The sequence below is a fragment of the Pygocentrus nattereri genome, chromosome 19 (assembly GCF_015220715.1).
Source record: "Pygocentrus nattereri isolate fPygNat1 chromosome 19, fPygNat1.pri, whole genome shotgun sequence".
Classification (NCBI taxonomy): domain Eukaryota; kingdom Metazoa; phylum Chordata; class Actinopteri; order Characiformes; family Serrasalmidae; genus Pygocentrus; species Pygocentrus nattereri.
The window spans coordinates 23249366-23267557 of NC_051229.1; the positions used below are offsets into that span (position 1 = coordinate 23249366).

General features: G+C 37.8%; 1 protein-coding gene across 2 annotated transcripts in view; it reads right to left on the reverse strand.

Moving 5' to 3' along the window:
* Window positions 1–18192, reverse strand: part of adcy8 (adenylate cyclase 8 (brain)) — a 97332-nt gene that overhangs the window by 19496 nt on the left and 59644 nt on the right. The window contains exons 8-13 of one of the 2 annotated variants that reach the window (XM_017699219.2): window positions 12568–12765; window positions 11401–11501; window positions 8185–8386; window positions 3981–4073; window positions 2994–3181; window positions 1472–1553 (exon numbers count right to left, since the gene is read on the reverse strand). In XM_017699219.2, coding sequence (XP_017554708.1) covers window positions 1472–1553; window positions 2994–3181; window positions 3981–4073; window positions 8185–8386; window positions 11401–11501; window positions 12568–12765 — 864 coding nt within the window. The remainder of the gene's footprint in view (window positions 1–1471; window positions 1554–2993; window positions 3182–3980; window positions 4074–8184; window positions 8387–11400; window positions 11502–12567; window positions 12766–18192) is intronic. The other variant, XM_017699220.2, reaches the window with a different exon arrangement.

Consider the following 18192-nt stretch of genomic DNA (forward strand, 5'->3'; position numbering starts at 1 on the left):
AGCGGCTTTAATTTTCAACCCTTCTTTAATTATTCATCTGGTTTTAATGTCTTTTTTGGGAGCAGTGCCAGATGGAACAGAATCTGCCACTTTAACCCTCAGTAAGAATTCTGTGACCATTCCAAGTCTGGGTTCATGACCAAGCTCACGAGTTCACAATTTCCAGTGACACACTTGGTGTCTATTGAATTAAGTATTTAATTTAAATAGTTTTGACTGAATTCATTTTCAGTCCAGGGTCATCAGCATTATATTTTCATGTCATTCCTATTACTTTCTGATATTGACATGATATGATATTGTACATCGAACCTCTGTGAATCACTTTGTTAGATCTTAATGACTGAATTATGCAGACAAGTTGAAAAATGAGTAGAGCTCCACAGAACCTGGTATAAATCCAAGTTGTTGTTCAAAATAACCACTTTATTCCATGTGACATTTTCTTAAAGAGATTTTTCATAGGCATAATGTTGAGTGCTTTGGTGATGTGTGCATCCATGACAGGTTGGTGTTTCCAATGTGAAATCTCCAGTAGTGCCAGTACTGCACCAGAGAAGGCACCAAAGAGCCACAAAGCTTGTGGAACACAAGCTGACCCACTAGCTCTGTTCTCAAGCCTCCACTGGACTCTATTTGTACATGTGCCTAGATAAAAGCACACACACACTCTTAAGAGGGGTTCTTTAGAGCAATTCAATAGAAGAACTACTTTCCCTGAAGAACCTTTCAATGGAAGACTCTTTGAAGAAACCATGAGTTAAGTGTTTGAGAAAGCATTTTAAAGTTAAAAGAGCCCCCAGGTAAAGGGAATATACCAATTAAGGTTTTTCCCTATAACCATACAAACAAGCCAAGAACCATTTTAATGACAAGCTTTAATGTTAAGAATGTACAGCATAAATACCAACGACCCCAAAATGCTTGTAAAGACACTTTGACAGTCAATGTGCTTGGAAAAGGGAGAGAAATTAGCAGATTGAGAGATAAAATCTCTCCTCCAGCTACATTTATAGTAAAAGCAAGAACAGCAGAAAGAGTTTACCACATCTGTCTTTCTCCTCTCAAGCACAGAATCACTTTGTTTTTCTCTCTCTATCACGCTCCCCCTGCCTGCCCCCCCAATCCACCCCCCCCCTTTTCATTACCCTGCAGGTCTACTACTGATCTCCAGCATCAAAGAAAGCAATTCAACATAGTGAACTTAAAAAGCCTCCTGTTTGCCCTCTTTCATATACACACACACAGTCCATCCTGAAGAGCTGAGCTTTTATATATTAGCTGAGAAGGCCTCATGAAATAGCCAATGGCTCTGCTGCGTTTCCTAGTAACACATGACCTTATAAAGACACGCACACAAGTGCCTTGGAACCAGTAAAAGCCAAGGAGAGAGAATGAGAAAGAAAGAAAGAACGCACGAGAGAGAGAGTGTGTGTGTTTCAGTGTGAGTGCTTATGCTGCGTGTGCTCACCTGTTGTCCATGATAAAACACCGCTAACAGGAACATTGCCATCAGCAGCAGAGATGTCCTTTTGGTTCCCAGAAAGCTTTCGCTGTCACCGGGGCAACAGGACAGAAGAAGTCATCAACTGGGTTTATGAGACTTGCAGAGCATTCAGCCAATTCAGTACAGAAAAATAATAAACTACAGCCCGGTCATGCACACAGTCATCCAGTTCAGCTTATATTTATAAGGAATGTGTGTGTGTGTGTGTGTGTGTGTGTGTATATATACACACACACACACACACACACACACACATTCATACATATGATTCATAGGTGCATCACAATGCAGACATGAACGACTCTGAATCAATTCATAAATGTCCAAAATCGGTTTTAAAGATATTTAATTTATAAAGTAATGTTGATGGAATGTAAAAGGCAGAACTTGGAAGTGGATAAGTGCAGCGCCAGGACAGTCTGTGCTGGCACATAACAGAAACACAACTGGATGAGCGAGAAATCTGACCAGTACCCTCTGCATTAAAAGCCAGGTTAGGACAGGAGTCACAACTCAAAGGTTCAGAAGAGCCATTTTGTCCTTTCAACAAATTTCAACCATGCAAACATTTTCAGTTTTTGACATAATTTGACCATGCCTGTTACCCTTTCCTGTACATAAATTTCATGATGAATGGACTAAAAGAAATGACCCAAAGTGGCCTGGAAAAAGGTCTGGTTCCACTTACTTACATTAAAAGTAGAGTATGTTTTTTCCTTCTCCTGTAAAGTTATTCATTTGGAGATATACAAAGTTATGGAGTACTTTCTATTGCGAGGCAGCTGTCCCAAACCCCAACCCTTAAATTTCAACCTGTGAAAATGATATAAATATATATACAAAATAATTCTTACATTTTTATTTAACGTTGTATTTAAAAATACTTTTTTGATTCCTTTAAAAGGGAAATTGAAAGATTTAGATTTATTGTGAGTCTGTGGAATAAAGTGAGTACTTTATTTAAAAAATACAGTCCCATGGTTTTACATCGCTACTGAAACACAAAGAGTTTTAGTCCATAGGTGAAGTCTTATTTTAGCCACTCCTGGATTTTAGAGCATAATATCTGCAATGATGTACATTTTTTTGTGTTGTAATGAATGATTTTACGTGTATACAACTCTTCAAAGTAGTGTACGCTAGTCATGTTTTGGTTAGCATTTTGAGTTTTGCTCAAATTAGCTAAAATTATCACAATTGAAAAAGTCATTACTAAAACAATTGGTAATATTTCAGAGGTGTTATTATTGTATTGGCCGTGATAAAATGTAATGGTATTAGCTGTTACATTGGATTCTTTTCTGCTCATTATAATATAAACAAGCTAATAATTATAGATGTATTATTGGAGGTATTATAGCTGATCAACTCACAATACCTCAAAATTAGCCAGTGTTAATCTGCCAGTCTAAGTTGAGGCCTACAACATATTTTTTGTGTGTGTTTGTGTGTGTGTGTGTGTGAGTGACTGAGTGAGTGTGCTTACCTCTGGTTGCTGAAGTTATCGTAGCTGGAGATGGTGTCGTAGCGAGTGAACAGCGAGTGATAGAAAGCCTCTGTCAGTAGTGAGTAGATGGCAATCATCAGCAGCAGAATGACCAACTTCAGCACAGAGTTTAACCGTAGAAACACGGCACATGTCACCATCGCCAGCACGCCCGTAAACACAAAATACTGTAAACAATGAACAACAAGTCTGTCCATGAGTACAAACCTGCAATCATAAGCAACCAACATGCTCATAAACACAAAACAGTAAATAAAGAACAAACACAAATGCCTGTAAATACAAACTACAGCAAACAGTCAAGTAGTTATTTTGCCAAAACAGGTCAGACAATAAATAAGCCACAAACACAAACACCAACATTTACAAAACTAAATTTTTTTATCATAAGCAACATGCCTCAAGTACTGTGACAATAAATAATACATTGCATTATAATGTGTAGCTTGTAAATTTAAAACACAAAACAGTATTTTTAGTGGCATTTGGTATAAATGACAAATTACATGCTTGTTTTTGTTTTTTGTTTTTTTCACACATCCTCTACAGGGAACACACTTAAATATGGCATTTTCTGTCAAATTTCATTGCAAAATTTCAACGTACAAGTTTTTCACAAGTTTAACATACCAGAAAAAACTGAACATAAAATATAAAATATGCTCTGACTTTTGCACACAAGAAAATGTATGTTTTTCTTTTCTCCCCCAGTATATTCAATTCAGCAAATAAACAGTAAGTGTGCATTAAAATGTGCAGAATGTGTTCTCTGTAGCAGATCTGTACTTTTGCACACAACTACACTTAATTGTAGTCTTTATGCTGGTTGAGGTATCTGCCATTCCATTTTAACATAAAGAATGCTAGTTATGTAGCTACTTTGTTTATATCTACATCACTGGTTACTTGGTGGTAATATTTCTAGGCTCAGGTTTATAGGGGCTCTGTCACTATAGAAGAACTGACCTCTGGGTAGAGACAGCCGGGGATGGAGGCTGAAGCATCAAATGTGCCATTCCTGAATACGTCCCAGATGGATTTATCAACATTACACCACAACTAGAAAAAGAGGGAAAGAAACAAAAATGGCAGACACGTTCTACTTTAAAAAAAAAAGGTAAAAAATGTAAAAGGGTTCGGACAGCATTTGTGTAATAATTGCAATAGTATATGAGTACTATCCAAACCTCATAAACATCATCATATATTCTTTGAATAAATGCAATTAAATCTAAATACAATAAAGAGTAACAAGAACTTCTTATTTTGAAAAACAAAAATCTGATTTAAAATAAACCAAGCCAAACCAGGTACTGGATGATAACAAATTAAATTAATAGTTGGCTGCTATGATGGGTAATGGGTTAAATGTTTGGAAAGAGTTAAACATACCCACTGGCATACTTAAAACCACTACTTATTGTACCAATGTTGTTTGAATTTATTCAAATATTAATGCTTTTTTCTGTTCAAACTAATGCTTAATGGCAAGACAAATAGCTTTTTAATTCTAATTCTATTAATTTTAGTGCCTAAAGTTTTTGTACAATACTGTACATATCACCATTATACAGTGGTGGACAGTAACTAAGTAAATGTAATTCGTTACTTAAGAGGTTTTTTTGTGTATCTGTACTTTACTTAAGTATTTCCATTTTGGGCGACTTTTTACTTTCACTCCACTACATTTAAAAGTCAAATATCTTAATTTTTACTCCACTACACTTTAAGAAATGTCGTTCCTTTTGGTTTTTGTGTGTATAAAAATGTAACATGTCAAAACAAAAGAAGCAAGAACACCAAACAGTGCCCAGCGGTCACTTTGTTCTGAGCTTGTTTTGACCTGTTGGTCATACCAACCCAGTGCAGCACACAGTTCAACATCAGCGCAGCAGCGTAAAATTTTGGGAGTACATACGTCACCTAAATGATGAACTAACCTAACTTTGCGTACACATATGCAGTTGTGACTGGCATGTTTCTTTTTTTCTGAATTCATACAAACACTTTCATTTTATAGTAAATAAATTTCGGTTAGTTTACGTTTATGAACCGAGACCTACAGATCAATATAGTAAAGGAAAACTTATTTGTGATCCTGAGTTTAAAGCAAGTTTTTATTCAACTTGTAACTAATTTATAAAGTAATCTTAAACTGAAACTTTGCATGTTTGTAAAAAGTGATTTCAGAGCCACTCGGTTCTCCCTGATGAAAACTGTTTACCTTCAGTTTTTTGTGCTTATGATAATTTTAATAGACGTCAGCGTCACTAATTAATGACGTTCTATTAAAAGACTGGTTTACCAAGAGAGACGCTGGAGGATTTTCACCTGAAATGAGTTCATGAAGCGAGTCTTGTTACAAAAATGATAACAGAACATCAGAGCAATAATTACTCTTTTTCTACTTTTACTTTAGTTGAGGTCTAGAGTAAGGACTTCTACTTTTACTGGAGTAATATTTTACCTTGGGTATCTCTACTTTAACTCAAGTACATGATTTGTGTACTTCGTCCACCTCTGCCATTATATAATATAAACAGTTCTGGTTCTTAGACAGTAAATTAATGGTTTTGGCCTTGTCTCAGTCTCAACATTACTTGGACTCAATCTTGTCTTGGTCTCAAGGTAATGTGGACATGGAAATTGTTCTCAAGATCAGCTGAGCGTGATGCCTCTATTTTCATTATTGAATTTCAACAGTATCTTCAAACCAATCAAAACAGTCCATTCTCTGCATGTTTTAATAAAATCTGTTCTCTGTCAGTTGAGGATCTATTTGATTCTTCCATGATGCCTTAACTGGATATTATTTGTATGTTGGTATTCTCTACCTCAAAAATTGAAACATCACTGAGGGCAGATCAGAATGTTGTTGTTACAGTATCTAATTTAATAATAAAAATGGATGCATGTTGTTTGGGTTATCATCAGCTGATTCAGACTCGCCTCTAGTCATCCTCATTACAACACTTCTGTACACACGTTAACTAAAATCTATATTATTATGGCAGTTTATTAAACACTGTGCTGTTTGTGGAATTATCTTTGATTGTTATGTTCTTTAGTAACAACAATCTACTGCTAATGCATTACACTACTAAGAAAAGAACTGTTTACTGCATTTGTTAATAATAGTAATATAACTGTATTAAATGTAATACATTTGAAATGGTGAAATGGGTAAAATAAAATTATATGTGAATGAAACATCAGATATAAAAATGATGGTCTTGGTTAATCATTTATTACCAAAGTCTTCCATGAGGATGGATATGAACTTTCCTTAAAGAAATTGAGTGTGATGAAAATGCAAATTAACTGAAAACTAACACACATCAAATGATCTGAAAGACCATTATCACAGGGTTGATTTTTTGCATCATTTATCATTTAATATTACTCATTTTTGTTACATGCCTCATTTATCATATAAGTTAATGCATTTTGTTAATTTCGCCTCTCAAGGCTAAATGTCAGTCCGAATGTTCTGCCCACTGACACCTAGTGAATCACTTAATGCTCCACTGCTGCTGCAGTTAGTGGGCTGAACTTTTTGACTGACATTTTAACAGTAAATGAAATAAGAAATGAAATGAAAATGAAAATGAAAAAAACAGCTTGGGTAAATGATAAATGATGCAAGAAACCATACATGACTCAATGGATAAAAAATGATCAAATACTTTGTTGATTATTTAGTGTTTCAATGGTCAACACCTTTTATTTTAGCAAAGAACATTATATTAGGACCATCTTGGTGAAAAATGCTACATTTTTAATTCACTTGCATTTTTGTGTAAACTTTTGTTTAGTCCATACTATCAGTTTTATCTGATGGGAGATGAGGATAAGATGTTCCCTGACTTGTGACTTGACTTGCGCTCAAAATTTAAGACTCCTTACTTGAATTTGACAGGCTTTTTACTTGGGGTTTACTTTTGTACAGTGCAATGTGTGCAGCTAATTACGAGAATAAAATTCTCGACTAAAGACTTCACTCAGACTCGGACTTGCATGAAGTGACTTGTGAACATCCCTGAATCATATTCAATTTCTTATTTCCAATTCTCATACTTGGTTAATATATATAATGCTGCAGCACTTCTTTGTGTGTGCAGAATCCTGCAGTGCAGTATTTGAGTGTTTAGCCCACCAAGCCCAAATTAGCTTATTAATTGTCTGATGAGCTGATTTATGTGTTAAATTAGACAGTTCACTGAAAAGTCACAAGTGGGAAAAGCTCCCTCTCATTGTGGACATTTGTTTATGTGTAGTAGACAGAACAATGGGAAAAACAATGCATTATTATAAAGCCACAAACTACTTATGCTGTCAGATATTATCAGTAAATGTTAAAGTGACTTTAGTTTGGGGTTAATAGGTCTTTCCCCATTCAAAGAGATATAGGTATATAGGTATTGTGTGTACAGGAAAAAGCTGTCTGGCGGCATTGCTGACATGACCCATCAAGTGCACCTAGTTGGGGACATGGGAAGATGTTTTAAGTTGAGGTTGCTGAAATATCAAGCAGTGCATATTTGACATTTATTTATTTACATCAAGCAGACATTCATTCAATGCTATAATGAGTCATCAGACAATATATACATATAATTGACACATCTGCTGATGTACATCCTCTCTCGGCTCTGTCATTCTGGATGAGCTCTGCAACCAATCATATTGTTATTATGTGGTGTGGTAACTGTCGATTTCACACTCACAGTCTCATGGTGAGGTTGAACACTGGAAGGTGCACTGACCAGGTAATATAACAATTAATAATACATTATTATTATGTTAGACTATTTTCTAAACTGACAAACAATATTAGGCTGCTTTGGGTCTGGCATCTATTACTCTGCATAGACTTTCCCTCTTTAAACCTTTATAACTTGGGTGTGTTTTAACTCCCCACTAAAACAAGCACACATATCCTTACTACTTATATCCACATATCCTACTTATTAAGTTCGGAACAATTTATTTTTGTTATTATTATTACAAGTTGCAGTCCTGACATTAGGTGTTGCTGCAGCACCCTCAGCACTTCCCACACCTCTGCATCCCAGGAAGACTCTATGGAAAATTTAGAACTGGGCTTGGATGTGTGTGTGTGTGTGTGTGTGTGTGTGTGCGTGTGTGTGTGTGTGTGCATCAGACTCACAATGTTAATAATGGCAGCCAGGAAGTTGATCAAGATGGAGAGGAGGATGACAACATTTCGCGCAGTGTATGTCTCGTTCACCCAGCAACATGCCTTACGCAAAACCAATGGCAGACACTTGTAGTCCTCCGCCGTTGTCACGACAACCAGACAGCAGTGCAGTAAGATAAGCACAGAGAACTGGATTGCCATGGTTGCCATCCTATAGAGGCATACAGAATCAAGGTTACAGCCTGTTCTTCACAGTAGTTTGGAGAAAAACTGAACGTGTACATATTACCTGTGTGAATGAGTTAGACAGAGGATAAGTGGACCAGATGTAATAAGTTCTTGTGCCAAGTTTCAGATGCTAAACTGATGCTTTCCTCTCCCAGAAAAGCATGCATGCTATATATGAGCCTAAATTTGCAGTTCACATGGCAGAAAAAAGCAACACTTTTTTCTCTGTCATGAAGGTGCATCTGAGGGAAGATCACACTCAATGGGAGGATGGAACAAAAATGGGTGGAGATATTGATAACTTATGTAATTTCGACTTGTTGTGCATTCATTTTTGCTTCCTGAGTTCATGTAGGACCCATTCAAAACTGACATTTGCATATGCCTTAAGTGACCCAGCAACCAGTGAACCGGGTTTAATGAGTCTTGGAGACACTTTGTGATCTGATCACTCAGGCCACCTTCAGAGGTGGTCAGGCACGCAAATGACCACATAACATTTGCAAAGTGAATGTTAAGTGTCCCAATGCATCCCAGACAAGAATGCAGGATCTCTTAATCAACTGCCTCATAACAGCAAGGACAAAAAACAACTGCTTCACACAGCTTCTTTCTTCCTCTCCTTTTTGTTTACAAGCTCTGTTCACAATCCATGTTTGTAGCAATTTGTATATACATACAAGTTCTTACAGGCCATTTTTGTCTGAGATGAGTCTCATCAGTGAGACATTGATGTAGTAAGAACATTTACAATCACAAAATCCAATCATGTGATTACTGATGATACATTCAAGCCAGATAGAAATGGCAAGTGTAAATGGTTATGCATCTTGTTGTCTGCTTGTGATCACCCAAGACAGATGTTAATGGGATAGGCCAGCCTAAAATTAACCCTAACCCTAAAATTTACTATGTTATTTGTGTTATTCTGAAGCACAGCTATAGATCTCTCAGCCTTGTCCGTTTTACAGACTTCACCATTGCATATAATTTTCATGTTTTCACTCATTAAAGTTGTCTCACTACAATAATTGCTATGCATTGCATCATACATACACATTGTGTGCACTTATGAAAACTTCTTCTTTAGGCTTGTCACTATTACGACATAATTGCTTACTGGCTATTATTATTATTATTATCATCATTATTATTTATATGACTGCAATTATTTGAGATGCCATAGATATTCGTGTGAGTGTGCTTGCAGTGTTAATTCAACAGCACAACCAGTGTTAGCTACTAAATAAACATAGCTAGCAAATAAGGTGGCTATTAAGCCAGTCTAGTCACTTTAGGCATGTATTTTAATAGTTGTATACACTGAACGAGTAAACACAATTAAATAAATAATTGCAATTATTTGTATGACAACCAATCATTAAATATGCACAGCACTGTTCTGCGTGGGCCAATGGCAGTTAAGCCAAGCATTAGACAAAATGGCACTTATAATCGCTGCTCTCCACTCACAGTCCAATTTACTTATTTTCCCATCATTTCTTTCTACTGTAATGCTTTGTAAATTAGTTTAGCAAATAATTTTAACAGCAGTATCATTAAAAGCCAGTTATCCAGTTGTAACTAATCTAGCTGTCACGGATTCAGCAAAGGAGACAGACTTCATCTCCCAGAGTACTAGGGGAGACCACGTGACCGATCATGTGCTCGCTGACTCCATCATAGAAGACTTCAACCCCCAGGATTCTCAGACTGTTCACGTGGTTTCCCCTCGCACCTATCAGTGATCTCAGTCGCCTGATTATTGAACCCTTACTCCTGAGTCTCATCTACTACTGGGATATTTAAGCGGGGACTCAGAACTTTGTGAGGTATTGTTTAGGCAATCACTGAGTGTTCACTTCTGCCTATTATTCTGTGTTTTGACCATTGGTTTAGTATACCCGTTTCTGATTTGCGTTTTGCCCCTGTGGTACTGTTGCCTTCTTGGATTGCTTTGTGTTTTGGATTTCTGGACTGGACTTTCACTGTGAACTGTGTTTTCCCCTTTTGACTGTGTGGATTATTAAACCACCTCATCTTACCTGCGAGCGTCTGCGATTCTGTCTGCACGTTACACTAGCACAGTGTCAGCAACAATATTTTCAACAAAATTGTTATTAGGCCTAGTCATTCATATTTTTCTCTCAATTGTTTGTAATATTTGTCTTATTTTTCAAAATAAAAGTCTAAAATTTTGTCTGAAGAGATATAAAAAATAGTTAGACCTTGTATGCAAAACAATAATCTGGGTAGTTTGAGAGTGGACCAGCGAGTGGCAAACAGTCGGGGGGGTGCCAACCTTATCAAGCCAGTGGACTGATACATGCTTGCTGGGATGTTGCTAATTCTAATGTTTTTAGCATGTATACTGGCAGAAACAGTTGTTTTGCTTATATTTTCACTCTTATGAAGAACACGTAGCTCTGCTTAACTCTTCACATAATTCTGTGTAACTGTAGACATTTGTCTGATTGTACTTGCAGTGTTAATTCAACAGTACAACCAGTGTTAACCACACAGCAAACATAACTAGCAAATGATATGGCTAATCAGCCAGTCTAGCCACTTTAGGCTTGTGTTTTAATAGTTGTATACACCAAACAAGACAATTAAAAAAGACAAACTGTTAACTGCAATTATTTATCTGAAAGCTAATCATCAGACAAAATATTGTGACTATGACAGCCCTAGTGTTCTTGCGCATCACTGCTATTGGAACAAAACCTTGTATTTCTTTTTTTTTTTTTTTTTTACCATTTTTCAGTTTTTGACAAAAAATTTGAAAATGGCTGTTGCCCTTCAGATTTTGCATTAATTTCATGATGAATGGACCAAAAGAAATGGCTCAAAAGTGCTTTCAAAAGAGTCTGGTTCCACTGACTTACATTAAAGATAATGTGTGTTTTTTTTCTTTCTCCTGTAAAGTTGTCATTTTGGAGATATGTTTTGTTCCAACAGCAGCAATTACTACACTTGGCTCTGTGTCTGTGTTACCTTGCAGAAGGCAGTAGGCTCTGTATTGCTGTGATGAAGAGGAGTACAATGAAGGCACACACCAGATTTGACTTGAACACCTCGTCCCGCATCTGCGAGTACTGTGAGAGAAACAATACATACACATTTAGAAGAACAGCTTTTATTAAACTTCCCACAGTCAAAACACCTTGCATGTGGCCATGCTATCACTACTGACGAGAGTGGATATTCTTTCCTCTCACACACACACACACACACACACACACACGCACACACAAACTCTCCCTCGCTCTCTGTCTCTGGGTGGTGGATTGAAGAGAGGATGTGTGATGTCAGGGTTTGGAGGCAAGGCAGACCACACAGATCAAGCACAACGTGTGTTACACACAGCAGAGGTTAAAGGTCAGCTCAAATACATCAATGAGGCACCAATGATCATGTGACAGATGCAAAAAAAATTGGTCATGAGTAAACAGAGGGTAGTTTAGTTAAAGTCAGCTATCACTGGCCAGCAGCCACTCACTGATTTACAAATGCATCATTTATCAGTCCTGCTTGCATTAAAGGAATACTGCTGTGTTTTAGCACATAATCCATTACCACAGACAGTGATTTTGATGCATTTCCATGTACTTAGTGAAAGAAAAGGAAACCCATTGACTCAACACACACTCTTAATAGACGTCAATGGGCAGGTGCTGAAGTGTCAACAAGTCAACAAGTGCAATTGTTCATGATAATCAGCACATTCAGCAGACAGAGATTACGAGTATTCCTTAGAAGCTTCACTGTCAGAAAAGCTGAGAACATGCTGATGTTTTACAGGCAAAAACCTAAGACCAGTGAAACATGTTTGTATGTGTGCAATTGTGAGTCTTGACTGGAAACACTAGCACACAGCACCCTTTTGCTTACTCATGACAAAGAAACGTCATTTAGAGAGTCAGAGAGAGAGAGAGAGAGAGAAAGAAAATTAAGAAAGTGAGAGAAACAGAGAAAGAAACAGAGAAAGAGTGAGAAGGAAAGAGAGGGAGAGAAAGTGTGAGAGAGAAATTTTGAGGGAGAAAGAGAAAGTGAGATAAAGAGAGAGAGAGAGAAAGTGAGGTAGCAGAAGTGAAGGAGTTGAGGTGGTAGTGATTATGATGATGGTGATGAGGATGATGAAGAGCGGGGGTAGCTGGCTACCTTGTGCTCCAGGACGGCTTCTCTAAACGTGAGCGAGAAAGGTGTGATGTGCTGTCGTCGGAGTTTGTCTCCGCTGCGCAGTGCGATGGTGCTCTGCATGCGCGCGTTAATTTCCTGCGAGCCGGCGCGCACATGCAGCGCCTGCGCCAGATGGTTGGGGAGCAGGTTTATGGAGTGACGAGTGAGAGCAGCCAACGTCTACAGAGGGAAAGCACATGCAGCCTCCGTGAGTGTGTGTGCGAGTGTCTGTGTTTGTGTTTGGAAAGTTCATGCAAACTACTAAAGCAAGTGAAATGATTCAGAGGCAACAGCTTAAACATGCTTCACTCTTAAAGATAAAGGTGAAAAAAGGGGTCTTTAGATTGTTGCCACAAAAGAACCACTTCTGGTTCCTTGAAGAACCTTTCAAGGAATGGTTCCTTAAAAAACTCAAGTGAAAAGTTCTTTTATGGGACCAAAAGTGGTTATTTTAAGGCGTCACTCTAAAGAACCTTTTGTGCACCTTTATGTTGAAGAGTGTAGTTTTGCGCATATTCTTACAAACATTTTGACCAGATTTGGATAAACAAATTTTTTGTCCATGAGAGTGTCTGCAATTGTACTTGTGTGACTGTCTTTTTATGTGTATATGATTTATACGTATGTATGTGCAAGAGAGATAGATAGATAGATAGATAGATAGATAGATAGATAGATAGATAGATAGATAGATAGATAGATAGATAGATAGAAAGAAAGAAAGAAAGAAAGAAGGATAGATAGATACAGAGAGAGAGATAGAGAGAGAGATAGAAAGAGAGAGAGAGAGAGAGAGAGAGAGAGAGAGAGAGAGAGAAAGCAAACGTGTTTATAGATATGAACGGTACTTCACAAAAGTCAGTGTCCATGTTTAATTACCAGTCAAAACAGCCATTAAGCACAATTCATTTTCAGGAGATATTTCTGAGATTAGATATAAAATAATCCACTTGCATAAGGAAGGAGGAAATCAGTGGAAAATAAGTTTCCAAAGAATTTTCAAAAGTGGAGTTCAAAAATTATTTAAAAACAGAGAAAATGGGTCCCCTAACAACCGTGCAAAACCTGGTAGACTGCCAACACTGTCACACTTTCACTATCATCAGACAAAAATCTAAGCCGCTTCTCCTTCTGGGGCTGCTGGAGCCTATCTGTCATTGGGTGAACTGAAATGTTTAGTTTAACATTTTTATTTAATAGACTTATCATGCTTGTATTTAAACTCTGCAAGTACACATACATCCTAGATATACAGTGATTGTGAACGCAAGCTGTAGTCTAATCAGGTTTCCAAAATTTGTCAGAAATGGACACTATGTGTTCAGAGCTCTATGTCAGGGATCTTTACTGACTCATTGTAAAACTGCTACATGTTAACCCCTTAAAATCCAGGCTTTTACATACTAAGGCTAACTAGCTAAGCAAATCTTGGGTTTTAGAAGTGTGTACTAAAACTTTGGGTATTTAAGGGGCTAATGTTTCAGACTTCATATAAAATACATGTTTTACAAGATTCAAATATATTCAGTCTAGAATTGCTTAAAAATGGCATTAGTGCTGACATACCAGCGTTCTCCTTATACCATTGTACAGAATTAATTGAAGCCAGCTTGGATTAGATACAGAAATTAGGTCCTGTTTTTGCATGCCACCAAAACAGTCCTGACCCACCAAGAAATGGACTCAAGACCTCTAAAGGTGTCCTCTGGCATCAAGACATGAGCAACAGATCATGTTAGTTTTGTGGTGAAGCCACCATGGATCAGACTTGTTGCTCCAGCACATCCCACAGATGCTCAATCAGATCAAGATCTGGGGAATTTTGAGGCAAGGGCAACACATTGAACTTTTCATCATGTTCCTCAAACCAGTTCCAAACAATGTGTGCAGTATGGAATGGTGCATTATTCTGATGAAAGAGGCCACTGCCATCTGAGAAAGCCATTGCCATGAAGGGATGTTGGTCTACAATAATGTTTAGGAAGATGGCAACTGTCAAATTGACATCCATATGAATGCTCAGACTCAGAGTTTCCCAGCAAAACACTGCCTAGAGCATCACACTCCCTCCACCTGCTTGTCCTCTTCCCACAGTGTCTCCAGGTGCCATCACCTCCCCAAGTAAAGACTGCCACATATCCATGTAAGGAAAACGTGATTCATCGGGCTAAGTGACCTTCTTCGGTTGCTTCAAGGTCCAGTTCCGACGTTGATGTATCCATTGCAGGCACTTCTGATGGTATACAAGGGTTACGCAGGCCATATGTAGCAGGTTGTGCATCTAATAAACATCATTTAAAATTCATTTGATCTGTGCCACAGTAGCCATTCTGTTGCCTCAGACCAGACAAAATAGCATTCCTTGCTCTCATGCATGCCTTGGGTGCCCAGCACTATCACTGTTAAGTGGTATCACTTATTTGACCCTTGTAAAAGTCACTCAGGTCTTCACACCGGCTCATTTTCCCTGTATCCAACATGGTAACGACAAAAACTGACTGTTCGCTTATCAACATGTGCCATTGCAACAACATTACCAGTGTTACTCACTTGGTTTGTGATAAGCTAATCACTATAGTTAAGCTTTGAATCACCAAATCAGAGTTCCACAATTCCAAACATATGATTCAAATCATCAAATCGCTTTCCAGAGACAGTAAGAACTGTATAAAATCAGCCATGTGCCCAATGGTTGTGTGTTTTATAAATACCAATTTTCCCACTTATGAATGAAAAACTCAGGATTCTGAATGATCCATATCGTCAGCACATCTTTCAACAAGAACCTCAAAGGAGTGAAGTCATATTAACCATCTGGTATGCTCAGCCCTCCCATGAGCAGTGAACGCAGTGTTGACAACTGGGCCACTCAGCATAATTAAGTGATTATTTCCCAAGAATGCTCAAATATGTGTATGTGTGTGTATATGCATGTGGGTTCATTATTCCTCCCTCATTACAGCATTTCTCCAGCTAAACTAACAGCCTTGCAGTATGTCCCCTTATGGGTCAAAAAACCTTATTTTTTAACAGGTTTCTTTTTGCAACAGAAAAAGGAGAACAAAAGAGAACAAAACTGAGAGAGAGGAAAAAAGAAAATAAAAGTGTGGGTAGGGAAACAAGTGCAAAGGAACATTGGTTAGATACTGTTTAATTGATCTCTCACAGCTCTATCCAAAAATACTTTCTTTCATAGTGACTTCCATGCTCAAAAAAAGCCATTCAACTTAATGAACAGTGGCATGCTTTGCTTAGTGTGATATAATTGTCTGATATGTATTTGCATGATGTATCTTAACATTAACATTACCTTTCATTGTAACCAGGGGTCTAGTGCAAACCCTGAAAAACTATTTCAGGCCATTATCCCTCCTCCACCAAACCATGGCACAATGCATTCTGGTAGGAGGTATTCTCTTGGTATTAGCATAACCCATATTCATCCATCAGACTGCTAGATAGTGAAGTTTTTATCACGTATGCGTACAACTGCTAGACTATGGAAACTCATTTTATTCTCAACTCACAGTTCTTGTGTTGATGTTGCTTCCAGAGGCATTTTTGGAACTCTGTACTTAGTGATGTAACAGAGGATGATAGGCCAATTTTACACGCTACACACATCAGCACTCAGCAGCTATGCTCTGTGAATTTATGTGGTCTACCATGTTGTGGTTGAGCTGGTGCTGCTACTACATGCATCAATTTTACAATAATAGCAATTACTGTTGACCATTTAATCTCAATTAACAATGCAAAATAATGTGATTAATCAGGATTATTTTTTTGTTTGACAGTCCTAATATTCTGACAAAAAATGACTTGCATGCTACAGTTTTTCACTAGGTTGAGTGAGATTTTGTGTGAGCCAAGTATGGATAGGTCAGTGCTCACCCACCATGGCAGTGGAAATGTCAATATATGGAGAAGGGTCATCATAGGAGCATGACTAAGAGGAAGCATGACATAAACATCACACACACACACACACACACACACACACACACACACACAGACACACACACACACACACACACACACACACACACATTAACAAATTCATGCATTTTAACAGATGGAATAAGCCCCGAGCTCAGTCCCAGCTACAGTCCTGACTCATACAAATAGTTCCACTCAAGATATGCTCACATACAAATACAAACCCACAATCTCTCTCTTACATACATAAGTCCAGCAGCAGTTGGTGGTTAGCTGGTGCTGTATGTTGTGTGTGTATGTGTGTGTGTGTGTAATCACAGGGTTTTGTGAGTTTTGCAACCTGATGTGCGTTGGTGCTTTGGGATTAGGTTGTGTTAATCTGCTGTTAGCTGCTGAGATTTACAGCAGAATAATCCCAGTTTATGTCGTCCTCTCAGGCTACACTCCACCCCCGACCCTCTGGAGATGAATGCTGATACACAGCTACACACCAAATCTAAGCCCACCTGATCTCAGCTTCAAGAGTGTATTTCTAGATCTGTCACTGAATAAAACTGTTAAAATTACTCAAATAATATAGAATCACCCATTCATAAAATTCTGTTAGTTAAAATCAAATCTCCCTTAGTTGCTGTTGTGATATCCATCAGGTAGGACTGTTTGATTTCAGAGTCAACTCCAATTTCAAGAGTGACTTCCACACCAAGCCAACTGTCAGTAGCTAATTTAAGAAAAATTTTACTTAAATTATTTTTAGCAAAAACAGAACAGAATGAACTCATGAAGGAACTCATACTTTCACTGCTTACAGACCCCAGCAGTGAGCAGGGAAAAGGAAAAAAAAAAAAACAGATGAGACAATGGAATCCATAGAAAATTACAGTGTCAAGCCAACACTTAATGTGGACAATGGATCTGAAAAAAACGACATCCATGGCCTTACTCAGTACCAGAGTGAGAAATCAGGAGAGTTGAGAGAGATCCTGGTGCGCCAGTTATGTTTTGGGTTGGTTACTGTAAGCTAATGAATAAACACACAGCACAAGAACACTCAAACTGTAAATTTTACATCAAAGCATATATCTGTAGTAATTTAGGGGTTAACATATAACTTAGAGGTTACGTTCAGACACCTGTATGGACATTACTTCAGTGTATTGAGTCATTACAGGTAAGACATATCTACACCATAAACATGTTTCTTGCCTGCTGTGAACACAGATTGTTGTGTTGTTTTTCCTCACATTTGCACATCAGCTGTTGTAATTTAACTTTCATGTCAACTTCATATGAGTCTGCCCAATAACCTGTTTTTTTTTGTTAATAGTTATTGGGTTTTAGGTTTGTACATCTTTAACTTCTGGGTATAATATTGTACATCATGGCATTCTGATTTTAACTTAGTTTTGTCATTTTCTCCATGTACACATTGTGTCTGTGGTGTGCAGAAGGTGCTGCAGTGTTGGTTGTTTGTGTGAATCCAGCTTTCTGATTGGTCACTATTGTTTTGTTTCAGGGCAGAAGTGCTGGTATATGTAGCGTGATGACTGCACTGATGTTAGGAATAGCCTGTAGCCTGATGTAATGACATTGCAGGACATTGCAGTAACTCACAATCTGAAAGCCCACTACAGCCCTGGCCTTACATAAATGATTGGTGTTCGGTAT